Source organism: Pseudorasbora parva, chromosome 2, assembly GCF_024679245.1.
Source record: "Pseudorasbora parva isolate DD20220531a chromosome 2, ASM2467924v1, whole genome shotgun sequence".
In the NCBI taxonomy this organism is placed as follows: Eukaryota; Metazoa; Chordata; class Actinopteri; order Cypriniformes; family Gobionidae; genus Pseudorasbora; species Pseudorasbora parva.
In genome coordinates this window covers 14,221,160-14,234,337 of record NC_090173.1, presented here as the reverse complement: position 1 = coordinate 14,234,337, position 13,178 = coordinate 14,221,160, and the positions used below count along the sequence as shown (strand labels likewise).

General features: G+C 36.7%; 1 protein-coding gene across 1 annotated transcript; it reads left to right on the top strand.

The window, feature by feature from the left end:
• Positions 1–769: 769 nt before the first annotated feature.
• zgc:163083 (uncharacterized protein LOC566848 homolog) lies at positions 770–4,951 on the top strand. The gene is made up of 6 exons (XM_067428781.1): positions 770–917; positions 999–1,053; positions 1,437–1,624; positions 2,156–2,317; positions 3,795–3,905; positions 4,145–4,951. The coding sequence occupies exons 1-6, from the start codon at positions 771–773 to the stop codon at positions 4,256–4,258; spliced, it is 777 nt and encodes a 258-aa protein (XP_067284882.1). The 5' UTR covers position 770; the 3' UTR covers positions 4,259–4,951.
• The last annotated feature ends 8,227 nt before the right edge of the window (positions 4,952–13,178 follow it).

Here is a 13,178-nt window from a genome sequence, read left to right as displayed (position 1 = left end):
CTCAGGCACTGGTGTTGGAACAAGAAGGCCTGCTTCGCAGTCTCTGCTCTAATTCATCCGAAAGGTGTTTTATCAGGTTGAGGTACAGTACAGTAAAGTTCCTCCACACCAAACTCGCTCATCCATGTCTTTATGGACCTTGCTTTGTGCACTGGTCCGCAGTCATGTTGGAACAGGAAGGGGGCATCTCCAAACTATTCCCACGAAGTTGGGAGCATGAAATTGTCCAAACTGTCTTGGTATGCTGAAACATTAAGAGTTCCTTTCTCTGAAACTAAGGGGACAAGGGGACTCCTGAAAAACAGCTAGGAATCTTTTGCAGGTGTTTAGAGTTAATTAGTTGATTCAGATGATTAGGTTAATAGCTTGTTTAGATAACCTTTTCATGATATGCTAATTTTTTGAGAAGGACCTGTATTACCACTAACAGTTGACTGTGGAATATTTAGTACTAAGGAAATTTCATTAATGGATTTATTGCTGTTAATCTGCTCGTTAACGGTAAAAATGCACTGTTTAAACAGAGCGTTGCAGATGTTTTTATAAATGTACCAGGCAACAACGTTTTCTTTTCTCACAGAGACTGCACCTTTATTTGAATAAGCAACTGCTATGTTACACCCAGGTTTATTATCATTGCATTAACAAGCAGTAACAAGCAGTCATTGTTAGTATTTGAAATGATAGCAAAAAAGAGTTCATGGAGTTCACATAAAAAACAGAGGTAGAGGCAGATTTGGTGACAGAAGCAGCCTGATAACCTTATGAACATGGCAGCAGTGAAAGCATGCAAAATCCTGATCACAGGAGCTAACCGGGGCTTGGGGTTAGAAATGGTTAAGCAACTCTCTGAGGATTCTTATCAAAAAGGGCATATTTATGCTACCTGCCGTGACCCAGATGGGCCGAAGTCTGAGGTGAGTTATAAATGGCTAACACAAATAGAAAACAGAAATCATAGGTTACCTTGTTTAATTTTGCATAATATCTTTCTTAAGGCTTTGAGAGAACTGGTGAAAAAGCATCCAAGTGTGATCACTATCATTCGTCTTGGTAAATATACGTGTCATTTTTGGTGCATTTTACATTTTCACAGTAAATGTTTTTATTTTTTTATTTACCATTTCATTACTTAAAGGCCATTACATAATACTCCTCAAGAACAGAAAAATAGTTAGCGCTGGCCTGGTTTGGGAGTTCTCTCAGCTTGTTCTCGACACATCTTCTGAGTTGTGGGTGTCAGAGAACTTTTGTGTGATTGGTCAGAAATGTAACGTAGTTTCGGTTAATGGGGAGAAAGAGAAATGTCCAGCACCTGCTTTTCTTGTGAAGTATGGAATGTCCTGGCCAGAACTTTTTCACCTTGAGAAAACGAACATGTCTTTCTTTGTTCTTGCGACAAATGTACCAAGCTTAATTTGTTCTGTTACTATTAGATGCTGATGATCCATGCAGTATCAAAGAGTCCGCCAAGAAAGTGGGTTCTCTCGTGGGAAAGAACGGTTTAAACCTCCTAGTGAATAATGCTGGAATTGTGGCAAACGGCACGGTACACACCAGCCGTGTTGAAGACATGAAAAACACCTTCAACACCAACGTGATAGGACCCTTACTAATCATTAGGGTAATGTACAAAGCATCATTAAGTGTTCTGAAACAATAATTTCTCTAATGAAAGTCGTGGAATTGGTCGGTGCAATTGCCTTTGGCAAAATTTTTAGGCTGGGGCTTTCACTTTAGTGCCACCAGGACATAGCCTATTAAAATGAGTGCTTCTGGGGAAGAACTAGTCACTAGACATGCTAGAGTGTGGAGGTTTATGGCATTGTTCCAAAATAAAAAGCTGAAACAAGCCTGAGCTGGTCTTTCAGCCTGATCACACCAGCTAGTCCCAAAGAAACTTATGCACCATTATTTAAGTGAGCTATCACTTTGCTCAGTAGTTTATTGCAGTTGCTGCAGATAACTAGCTAGTTGATGCATAGCGGGTCTGTATCTAGTCATGGATCACGATATTGCCCTGTCAATCTGTCAACTACTGTACTTTTCTAGAATAGTTTTACTATGGTAAAAACATGATTTGTCAGAATACTACATACATGATAAACATGTCAAACTTAATGGAGTGATATGTAATTCTTTTTCTTGTACGAAGGAGTACCTACCGATTCTAAAAACAGCAGCCAAATTCAGCGGGACACCAGGCATGTCCTGTACTAAGGCAGCTGTCATCAATATCTCCACTGTGGCAGGATCCATGACCAGAATGCCTTCCATATACAACCAATTTCCAACGTTGCCATATGCTGTGAGCAAGGTACACCAAAGTCCTGCTTAGGCACTAGATTAAATTCATTGCCCGTGAAGAATTGATGGAAGTGCTGATGTACAAACTTGATTCCAGAAAAGTTGGGACACTGTACAAATTGTGAATGATAAAGGAATGCAATAAAATCTTATAAAGTTATATGTTATTCACAGTATAATATATATAACATATCAAATGTTGAAATTGAGACATTTTGAAATGTCATGCCAAATATTGGCTCATTCTAAATATTGGCTCAGAGCTACACATTCCAAAAAAGTTTGGACAGGTAGCAATAAGTTAAATGTACATATAAGGAACAGCTGGAGGTCAACTGGCTCAACATGACTGGGTATAAAAAGAGCCTCTCAGAGTGGCAGTGTCTCTCAGAAGTCAAGATGGGCAGAGGATCACCAATCCCCCAATGCTGCGGCAGAAATAGTGGAGCAATATGAGAAAGGAGTTTCTCAGAGAAAATTGCAAAGAGTTTGACGTTATAATCATATACAGTGCATAATATATAATTTGTATAAAAATATATAATTCATTGTATATATATATAATAAATATATATATATACAATGTATATATATACAAATATATATATATATACAATTATATATATAAATATATAATTCATTGGCTTAATCACTCGTCTTCTCTCCACCAATAAACTGGTGTGTGGTGAGCGTTCTGTCGCAATATGACTGCCGTCGCATCATCCAGGTGGATACTGCACATTGGTGTTGGTCCCCCCTTCTAAATATAATGTGCTTTGAGGCCCCAGAAAAAGCGCTATATAAATCAATAATACAAATTATTATTATTATTATTATTATTATTATTATTATTATACCCATCAATGCTGAAAAGTATATCCAAGTTGTAGAACAACTAGATGCTTGCTTTAGATGCTCCCATCCAGACGTTGTCTCTTTTTCTAACATGACAATGCCAGACCACATACTGCATCAATTACAGCATCATGGCTGAGCAGAAGAAGGATCCGGGTACTGAAATGGCCAGCCTGCAGTCCAGATCTTTCAGCCATAGAAAACATTTGGTGCATCATAAAGAGGAAGATGTGACAAAGAAGACCTAAGACAGTTGAGCAACTAGAAGCCTTTATTAGACAAGAATGGGACAACATTCATATTCCTAAACTTGAACACTTGTCTCCTCAGTTCCCAGGCATTTGCAGACTGTTATAAAAAGAAGAGGGGATGCCACACAGTGGTAAACATGGCCTTGTCCCACCTTTTTTTAATGTGTTGATGGCATGAAATTTAAGATCAACTTGTTTTGCCCTTAAAATGCTAAATGTTCTTAGTTTAAACATTTGATATGTCATGTTGTATTCTGAATAAAATATTGAAATTTGAAACTTCCACATCATTGCAAGCTGTTTTTATTCACACTTGGTACAGTGTCCCAACTTTTTTGGAAACGGGTTTGTATAACTTAAATACTTTGTTTACCTAAAAAGGCAGGGTTTAACATGCTGAGTGTGTTGGCTGCTGAAGAGTTAAAGGCAGATGAGATCCTCTGCATGGCCCTTCATCCAGGATGGGTGAAGACTGAACTGGGTGGAGAAGAGGTATGTGTAGAAGTCCATGCTTTACGTTACTTTCAATTAAAGACATTTCCATTTTTAAATATTCCATATTTATTCCATTACTATAGCCTTTAAACTAGTTGTACTTTTTTCACTGAGTGATCACACAAATCTATTTTATCACTGCTGTGGTTATGCTGTAATTGCAGCTTGAAGGTATATTTATTTTTAATATAGCATGTTATGAGCTATATGCATTTATTTATTTATTTTTTCAACAGGCAGCAATTGAACCAAAAGAAAGCGTGGAAGGGATGCTGCGTGTCATTGGAAGCCTTACTGAGAAGCAGCACGGTGGATTCATGGACTACACTGGAGAAATGTTGCCCTGGTAAAACAGAGGAACAAAATCTCTCCAACAAGAAATGGCTGAACCAGATGCCATATTTTTAAATGATAAATACTTACAAAAACACATGACAACTAAATTTGAATCTAAAAGCTCAACCTCAATTTAGGAGCAAACTTGTAATTTTATTTTTATTTTATTTTACCTTTATTTTACCAGGAAAGTAATGATGGATATCAAGGCAAATCTGTTTATCTATATTATGCCACATGATCAAGCAAACAGAAATATGTAAATGTAACACCAATAAGGTCTCCAAATGTAAGTTGGTAGACAATAAACCGTGATTGGGGATTTGGGATGAGTTTCTAAACCATTTGATCTTAATTTTCAAAAGCTTGAAATAAGGCAACTCAAAGAATTATGAAAATGTAAACTGCCTATACGTCTGATTTACAAAAATAATTATTTAATTTTTTTGATTGAGCTGCATTGCCGCATCAAATGTCCAGCACGAACTCTTTCAATACTTTTAAAAATGCATTCTAGGGTGTATCGCATGAAGTTGGCTGAGAAAATATGTCTATCATTACAGGCAATATGTATTATTATATGGGATGAGTTAGAGGTATTGTGAACAGTGTTGCCACAGTTACTTTACAGATCACTTGATTTTAAAAGTAACTAAGCAAGATTACAAGTTACTTTATTAGTTACATTCAGCAGTTGTCGGCAACACCCCATGCGCCTCAACATAGAAATGAAAACTGTTTGTACTAACACTCACTTTATTTGAAGGGCATTTTTAACAGTAACATCAACAATGTATCTCCTGACATTTTAAGTTGATATTAAAAAATATTTCCTGAAAAAATATTCTCCCGAGACGCAAGAAGAAAGCAAATTGTATATATACCTGTCCACCCCATACAATCAGTAAGAATCCAACTACTAACATGGCCAAGACCAAAGAGCTGTCCAAAGACACTAGAGACAAAATTGTACACCTCCACAAGGCTGGAAAGGGCTACGGGGAAATTGCCAAGTAGCTTGGTGAAAAAAGGTCCACTGCTGGAGCAATCATTAGAAAATGGAAGAAGCTAAACATGACTGTCAATCTCCCTCGGACTGGGGCTCCATGCAAGATCTAATATATATATATATATATATATATATATATATATATATATATATATATATATTACATATATTTAGGAAAATGACTAAAATAGTAACTCACAGTGACTTAGATAAGTTACTTTAATCTGATTACTGGTTTGGAAAAAGTAATGTGTTAGATTACTCGTTACTGGGAAAAAGTATTCAGATTAGAGTAAAGCGTTACTGCCATCACTGCTTGTGAGTATAATGTGCATTAAATTATACCTTCCATTCATTTTCTTGTCGATGATTTTTCCGGTGTAGATGGCCATGTCTTTCCCCAACTCTCCCCATTACATGGCTTGGAGACTTGCGCACATTAACACCTATGGACAATTTAGCATCTCATATTAAAGAGTAAAGAATAGACTCGATATAAGTGTTATTTATAACTTACTAAATATACAGTGATCCATGGATATTTACATGCAGCCAGGAATTGTGTTTCTTGACATTATGTGCCTGATTTTGATGCCAGGGAAATACATAAAGCATATTTGCCTATGAACACTTTATATAAATAAAAAATATTTTATGTATATAACATAAAATATTAATAAAAAAAAAAACATTATAATTTGTCCAGCCCTAAAACGTGCATGGTTTTTGTCCGTGTTTATTCAAAAAATTATACAGAATATAAGATGTTACATATTTAATTGGTGTTTTGTCAATACAATATATAACAATGCAATATACAGGACATGATTTTACCCAGAGGTGGGTAGAGTAGCCAAAATCTTTACTCAAGTAAAAGTACAAGTAATTACGGAAATATTTACTCAAGTAAAAGTAAAAGTAACAATCGTAATAGTTACTTGAGTAAGAGTAAAAAAGTATTAGATGAAAAAACTACTCAAGTACTAAGTTACTAGTTACTTTCGATCTGATTGATAAGATCCTAAAACCCTGAATTTCAGACTACTTAGAGAGCTTTCACACACCTCCAAATATATATATATGTGTGTGTGTGTGTGTGTGTGTGTGTGTGTGTGTGTGTGTTTAATGGTTAAACAGTGTAAATTAATGGTGTGCTGGGCTAACCACAGCTCTTTTTAAAACATCATTTGTTCTTATATTTTTATAAGTATATGCATTCTTAAAAATACAGTCCCATTTTTAAATGTATGTATACACTGGAGACTGTTGTCTGTCCGGATATGTGTATAAATGCAAGATGTCACATTAGGCTATTCAATTTGTTTCGTTTTTAGCCTGATCTCATCAGTACCTGTGGCAACGTTTTTGCAAACCACAAAATATGTACCAATACGTACTAGGGATGGGCATTTTCCCAAAATATTGTATTCGAATATTTGGGCTCATAAAAATCGAATATTCGAATATTCGTTTATTTAAATTAGGTATTTTGAGAAAATGAGAGAGATGTTTTTCTTTTTTTCTCTAAACATGTCGTCACCATTTCTGAACAAGCTTATGATTAGGCAATGTACACAACACGCTTACGTTATATCTTAAGGTTTTTAAAACATTAAACAGTGTGTAAAAAAATGCCTAAAGAACAAAAGCATTATAAGCTCAAGGAGCACGAGCGCAGAGCGCGTCACGTACACACACACACACACACACACACACAGGTCGGTAGGCTATAGCCTATTGACGTGTGTGTGTTTGATATGGCTGATGTGTTTACTTTGTATTGTTTCACATTTTCATGTAGAGAGAAACTATAATATTATTGGATTATGATATTATTCTCGGGTGAGAAAATGCGCCACTGACAGGCGTTGCGGAGACAAAGATAACGGTTAAGTGAAGTTTGAGTGAAGAACTTTGTGTTTTCTGTTCATAAACCCTCAAAGAACTTTAAAGGAAGCATTTGTCTCGAGATCATTTTGCTATCATAAGTTATCTCACTCTCACTCGGGGTAGCTACAGATGAGCTTACCTGCACTCCTGAGCAGTGATCGCTCATTCCACTGGTGTTTGGATTTCATGTGATTCTCGTTTGTGGTGGTGATATTATTATAACTCAGTTTCAGTAATTGATTTCATCAAAAGTAACTCCATTTTGTAACAGCATTTTCAATTTTCATCGAAGTAACGTTAATTCCAAACATTGCGATGCAGACGACGGCATTGTGATCAAATGCACTTAACTTATTAACCTGCTCCACAACGCCACCCAGTGGATTGAGATATAACTGCGAGATTTAGAGGGATTTCTCATGGATGCACTGTGTAGCCAGTTGCTTGTGACTTTTTATTTTATGTCATCCTACTTTTATTACTTTATTTTACCTTACCTTATTTGTGTTGAAAGAAATATTTTTGTAAATGTTTTAACTTCATCACAACTTAATGTTACCCTTTCATTGTTATTTATGTTTAATTTTCAATGGTTCCAGTCGGGAGTTCCTACCAATTGTTGTAGGTGGGGCCTTAATTAGTGGCGCACCTTAGGATGCGTTATCGCTTCCTCTTTAAGCGTTCGCGCTCAGTCTGACTGTGAATGCAGACGGGGAAGTGCGGCGTGAGACAGTAGGCCTTCCAGTGTGTGTGTTTTCTAATTTTGCTCCAACCTACTTTTTCTTTAAAGTAAATAAATGTACATCCTTCATCTCATCCATGTTTGGCTGTCCTTCTGTCCTGAGGGTACCACTTGATATCTGCCACAACTGCATTTACTGCCAGCCAATTAACAAAATAAAATTCGAATAGTATTTTTAGTTTTCGAATGTTAATTACAGATCGAATATTCGACTATTCGAATATTCGTGCACACCCCTAATACGTACATATTGCGACAGTTTCAAAGTGAAATGTCCACTGGGTGGCGCTAAAAGCTTATTTTTTTCCAGAACAGATTTGCGTGAATCTGACATGTTTTGTTACGTTGTGTTTTTAACGTACACCCACACTAAACCTACCCGAAAGTGTTAACAAAAGCAAATGTGACAAAAATAAAATTGTGTCCATGTATTTTTAGCTTGTGTTTTGAACTCGTCTTTGAGCTCTTATCATGACTCGTTCTTCATTGGGTTCGTTCTCAAGCTTTTCGCATTGCAAATACAAATCTGTATCAGCTGAGCTATCGAGCAAGTCTGGTGAATCAGAAAAGCAGAACATGGAGCTGTGACGCAAAATTCAAAATGTTTTGCAAACCATAGACTAACAAAAAATGCAGTTTTTCTGCCTATAGTGTTCATTTCTGTTGGAATTCCTGCAGTGTGTATTGGTACGTATTTTGTGGTTTGCAAAAACATTGTCACAGGTACATTTTGCCAATGAGGTTGCTCGTTTTATGAGAAAAAAAAGATATGTAAATGTACAGATGTGAACGTTTGTTTGTGGACGTGTGTTCGGAGGATTCAAACGATTTGTCAATGCTTGCACAAGAGCGCATATGAGGAAAACACTCGGACAGTGTGTGAAATAGTATTACAATAAAGGAAAAGTGCCCATAGTTACCAAATTACCATTAACAGTGTTCAAATATAGGCATCATTGTTACACATACCACTGCTCTCTCAGGTTGGAGCTGGAATTATTGTATGCTGAGATGTCAGTTCATACTGGTGCACACAGCATGCATTAAATTATGAAACTGTTCTTTTTGACATCTTGGACTGAAAACAGGCTGAACTTGAGGCCACGTACGGATGATCTGCCGTAGCTCACACACATCTCCCTCTGCTTCGGCCATCATCTTCTGACTAAACGCGCGCTAATTTTATGCGGGTGATGCGTATCCACCTCTCGCGAAGCAGCCTCTCCAACGTTTCGCGAGACTTGCGAACAAGTCATAACTTATTTTAAAATATATAATTAATTATCACCATTGACAGTAGCGGAGGAACGCCACCGAATGTAACTAAGTAAAAGTACAGTTTTTTCACAAGAAATGTACTTGAGTAAAAGTAAAAGTACCCATTTTTAAATATACTCTAAAAGTACAAGTTACCCAAAAAATGTACTCAAGTAAATGTAACGAAGTAAATGTAATTCGTTACTACCCACCTCTGATTTTACCCCACAATTCCACATATCAACAACTATGATAACTGCAAATCCACATTTTGCTGAATTGCTGAGATTTGTTTCTGAATTAAGTAGCATCCGTGAACTGCAGCCTAACTGATCCATTTGCTTCTCTTTTCTGTAGCTTTCAGCAGTCTGTAAAAATATACCTCCGATTTCTTGTCAAATCTGTACAGTCATTCTCAAAGCTCTTTTCATTATTTTAGCTCTGTTATATGCATTTTTTTCACGGCATTCACACTGAAAACCGTGTGACCGTAACCACAGTCACTCTGTCCGATGGGGGACGTCACGTGCATACCCTCAATACACTGTCCATTTAGAGGAAAATACCTTTGAAAGTGACGGACATTTAGGATCAAGAAGAATCATCTATATTTAATCATAACTGTGAAGTTATGGTTTTTCGGTCTTAGTAGTCAGCTTCTGCCATTGTGAGCCATATGGCCTGAGGATTTGGTGGGTCCTAGTCCACAATAAAAGCCCTATTTACTATTCATTACTGCAAACAAAGCAGCCCTTCACTTGGTGGAGGTCACCACCATGAGGCTCATAACGGTACTACTGTTCCTCATGCTATCGCTGGCTCTTCACCAGTTCAGCCTTGTTTATACACAACACATTCCACATGAACCACAGCAGAGTTGTTTAAAGTCAACATGTTCTGCTATGCACTATTCTTTAAACCAGGGGTTTTCAAACCAGTCCTGGAGGACTTCCAGACAGCACCGCACACTTTGTATGCCTCCCGTATCCGATACACCCACTTCAGGTCTCTGCTAATGAGCTGGTTAGATGGGAGACCCTTCTCAGTGTCCATACTATCCATAAGAAGTATATGAGATTAGAATAAGTGTGTCCCAAAGCATAGTATAATGAAAAGAGTATTCCAAAAATATTTCGGGTAGAATTTCGAAGCGTGGTACTTCCACCTACGTGTGTGATGATGTCGTGTTGCGAAGAAATCGAGCATTCGTGGTTAAAAAGTATATAATTTTTTTTGTCTTGAAAAGGACCGATCATATAAGATCCTCAGCTGGGATCTTGCAGACCCTCTGAAGGCTTTCATAGCCCTTTGAAACTGCATTGATTTGGACCTTCAACGCGTTGGTTGCAATTGAAATCCATTATATGGAGAAAAATCCTGGAATGTTTTCCTCAAAAAACGTAATTTATTTTCGACTGAAGAAAGACATGAACATCTTCGGTGACATGGGACTGAGTAAATTATTAGGAAATTTTAATTTCAAGAGAAATAAAATCCTAAATTCCTTTAACACCTATTGCACTTTGGAGGAGTATTCGGTTCAGAACTACAAACACAAATAAAAAGTGTTTAAAAAAAAACTACAAACACGGATGACGTCCACGACAATTAGACATTTTTAGATAAGGGGTTAAGTGACTAAAAATCTAAATTTAACCTGAACAAGGAAACAGCCAAAATGTGACTATTCACTATTCTCAACTATTGACAACACATCAAAATGTCTTAATTTCTCTATTAATGAAATTAAGGAAAATTGTTTTTTACTTCTGCAACTGTTGAGCTATGTTACCCAATGAAATAGCTGGGTCCTCTGAAAAAAAAATTCAGTCTACTTTGTACTTCTCAGAAATATAATTAAAAGTGCACTTAAGCATACTTGACTTATACTGACAGAAACATAAGAAAATAAAAGTATATTTGGACAGAAAGTATATTTGGACTATATGTACTCAATCTTTTTATTGATATATCCTTAAAAGTATAATTAAGTCTTCTAAGTATACTTGGCTTGTTTACTCTTGATTGAGTATTAAATTATTCTCATAATTTTACACACTGTCTTATAAACTTACATTGTTTGAAAATGTTGATTTATAAAGAAAACTAATATTTTGCTAATGCTGAGTATCTGTATTTTTGTGTAGGCTAGTCCATAGGAATTTAATTTTTTTCACTGCAACTGACTGAATTTTTCAGCTATCCATGAGGTCACTGTTATACAGTAGGGGGCACTACTATGCAACTTCTATCACAAAATCTCCAGATAACACAGGTGAAAATGAAACAGCTTATGCAAATGATCATCGATGTTTGATGTTTATTTGCATAAGCTGCTTCTTTTTCACCTGTGTTATCCCCCCAAAAAACATGGGGCTCAATGAGATTCTGCTCCCTTCTGGAGCCTGTCCCTGGTGGCCAGTCAATGCATTACAGTTTAAGTCACTTCCGTGTGGACCCTTTTCACAGACTGTGATGACACATTTTAGCCGAGCAGCAACCTCCCGCAGTTTCTCTTGATGCCAATACGTAAGTGACTTAAACTGCAATTCCTCGACTGACCACTAGGCTCCAGAAGGGAGCAGAATCTCATTGAGCCCCATGTTAAAATGCCCAACTTTACAGCAGAAAAAAACATGTTTACAGCCTGGTACAAATTGTGGTTTTGGCCTATATGACTAATTTTGCCCTTCATGACAACTGTGAGGGGGTGAATTTTTTTATAACTCTGCTAGTTAGATGTCAAATAGCAAAATAAGGGTTAGAATTCTGCATCATCTTGTGTTTTGTGATCCTTTTTTACATAAAGAACTGTGAATGCAAGTACCCAAAGTCAAAGTTTTTTATTTTCCAATGTTCAGTACAATGGGCACAAACAGCTATATAGAGAATAGCTATAAAAGTAGCTATATGTGTAGATTCAGCCAAGGGTGTACTGGGCCGTAGCTCAGCCTTAATGAAGCTGGGCTCCTCACGGGTGCCGATCCAGGTGTCACTGTTGGTACCATCTGAGGGTAAACAGGATTCACTTTCAGACAAAGGTTCCTTAAAGACACAATCAAAATGTGAACAATGTGATACAATAGATTCTTACACTTGTTCACCAATAACCCATAACAATAACAGGGCATAGCTAAAACAATACCCTGCAAATTGGCTAAATGGATCTATTCAGATGCACATTGTGGAAGTTGATTTGTTGAATTACTTGTAAATAGACCCATCTGAACATTCATTGGCCACTTTACCAAAAGCAAAATGTTCATTTGTTCAAATGGAAAGAAAAAATAAATAAAATAATTATACACACACACACACACACACATATATATATATATATACATGTATGTGTGTGTACCCTGATAGTTAGATTTGAGGTGCACTCCTTCCTTTTTGTGTGAGGTTCTAGAAACTGCAGGTGGGTCTTCTGAGCTCCAGAACTTCCTGAGGGTCCATGTTTCTTGTAACACATGTACTGGGTTCGCAATGAATCCCACCGCTTCTTGAGCTCTTTCTCTGAGGAGGGACAACAACAACAACAAAAAAAACATTACGCTGAGTTATGTCAATTTCATGGCTATTGTAATGTTCATTTTTGTTCTACTTTTAACTGGATCTATTCTGGATGACAGCATTTTTTTTACAGTCGCTAGAACACATTTCTCAATACATTTAGGTCACTTTTGCAAAACTCTCCACACAGTTAGTACAACCGAAATATATGAGGGCTAAACTGTGGATTTATCATTGCTTTTGGACATGAAGACATGCATTAAGTGTTTTGATATCTTTAGTGCATTTTGAATGTGAAATTAACTGCTGTGCAAAGATGAAAGTTGCACACAACAATCTAACATGCAGTTTTTTTTAAATATGGACTACTGAAGAAGAAAAAACTATTGCAAAAAAGGAAATCTTACCTGACATGACAAGTTTATTTGCGATCTCACGCCACAGTTCTGCTTTCGCCACACAGTTGACATAACGTTAACATTTTTCTGTAATGTCATACAAAGCCGGCCTTTCCTGGATCATG